We start from the raw sequence: 1,231 nt of genomic DNA, 5'->3' as shown, positions 1-1,231 counted from the left end.
AAAACGCAGAACCCGCCCCAACCCTGGTCTGCAGGGAAGGCCCTGCTGTGCTATGGCAGGGATGAGCAGACCTTTGGCCTCTGACCTTGCAGTGATGTCACAGCAGCTCCATGGCAACAGTGCACCCAGCACCTCCTGACCACTCCCCGTGTTACAGCAGGCGGTGGGATTGCCAGTCATGCACCGGGGCTGAGGCTGGGCTGGAGGATGGAGAAGGACTCGGGAGCCACACACAGGAGACCCCGGCCTGGCCCTGGGGCCCTGCCCTTGGGAGTGGCCCTTGGGCACCTCAAGTCAGCCAGCGAGGCCACTGAACCTCAGCGGAGCAGGAGTCTGGGGGTCCTGCAGCCGAAGGGGGACTCTCCCAGCCGCCCTGGGAAGCCGCACAAGGAGCCGGGTAGGGGCCGTGGGGAGCGGGTGGGTAGCATGGCTGCTCCACCAGGTGCTGAACCCAAAGTACCTGCGTCAGGGCCCAGCCTACTTAGAAAGTCGATACTTCCCAAGATTAGGGCCACGCCAGGACAGCCTCAGGAGCTCCTGGCCACATGTGCCTGATCGGGGCATGGCCTGGTGACATACATTTTAGGGGGATGGTGTGTGTCTAGGTGGGGACACAGGCTGGTGTCATGTTTTAGGGGGACATGTGTGTCTAGGTGGGGGCACAGCCTGGTGTCAGATGTTTTAGGGGGATAGTGTGTCTAGGTGGGGGCACAGCCTGGTATCAGATGTTTTAGGGGGACATGTGTGTCTAGGTGGGGGCACAGCCTGGTGTCATGTTTTAGGGGGATAGTGTGTCTAGGTGGGGGCACAGCCTGGTGTCAGATGTTTTAGGGGGACGTGTGTCTGGGTGGGGGCACAGCCTGGTGTCATACATTTTAGGGGGATAGTGTGTCTAGGTGGGGGCACAGCCTGGTGTCATACATTTTAGGGGAACATGTGTCTAGGTGGGCGCACAACCTGGTGTCATATGTTTTAGGGGGACATGTGTGTCTAGGTGGGGACACATGCTGGTGTCTTACGTTTTAGGGGGACATGTGTGTCTAGGTGGGGGCATAGCCTGGTGTCATACGTTTTAGGGGGACATGTGTGTCTAGGTGGGGACGCAGGTTTGTGTCATACGTTTTAGGGGGACATATGTGTCTAGGTGGGGGCACAACCTGGTGTCATACGTTTTAGGGGGATAGTGTGTCTAGGTGGGGGCACAGCCTGGTGTCAGATGTTTTAGGGGGAT

At 58.7% G+C, this 1,231-nt stretch overlaps 1 protein-coding gene across 1 annotated transcript in view; it reads left to right on the top strand.

Moving 5' to 3' along the window:
• The first annotated feature begins 6 nt into the window (after window positions 1-6).
• Window positions 7-1,231, top strand: part of CUNH13orf46 (chromosome unknown C13orf46 homolog) — an 18,754-nt gene continuing 17,529 nt past the window's right edge. The window contains exon 1 of the mRNA XM_037735003.1: window positions 7-397. Within this exon, the coding sequence (XP_037590931.1) occupies window positions 208-397 (190 nt within the window). The 5' untranslated portion in view covers window positions 7-207. The remainder of the gene's footprint in view (window positions 398-1,231) is intronic.

Source organism: Cebus imitator, unplaced genomic scaffold (genome assembly GCF_001604975.1).
Source record: "Cebus imitator isolate Cc_AM_T3 unplaced genomic scaffold, Cebus_imitator-1.0 Scaffold703, whole genome shotgun sequence".
In the NCBI taxonomy this organism is placed as follows: domain Eukaryota; kingdom Metazoa; phylum Chordata; class Mammalia; order Primates; family Cebidae; genus Cebus; species Cebus imitator.
Note: the sequence above shows the minus strand (reverse complement) of the source record. Positions and strands in the feature narration are given on the sequence as shown.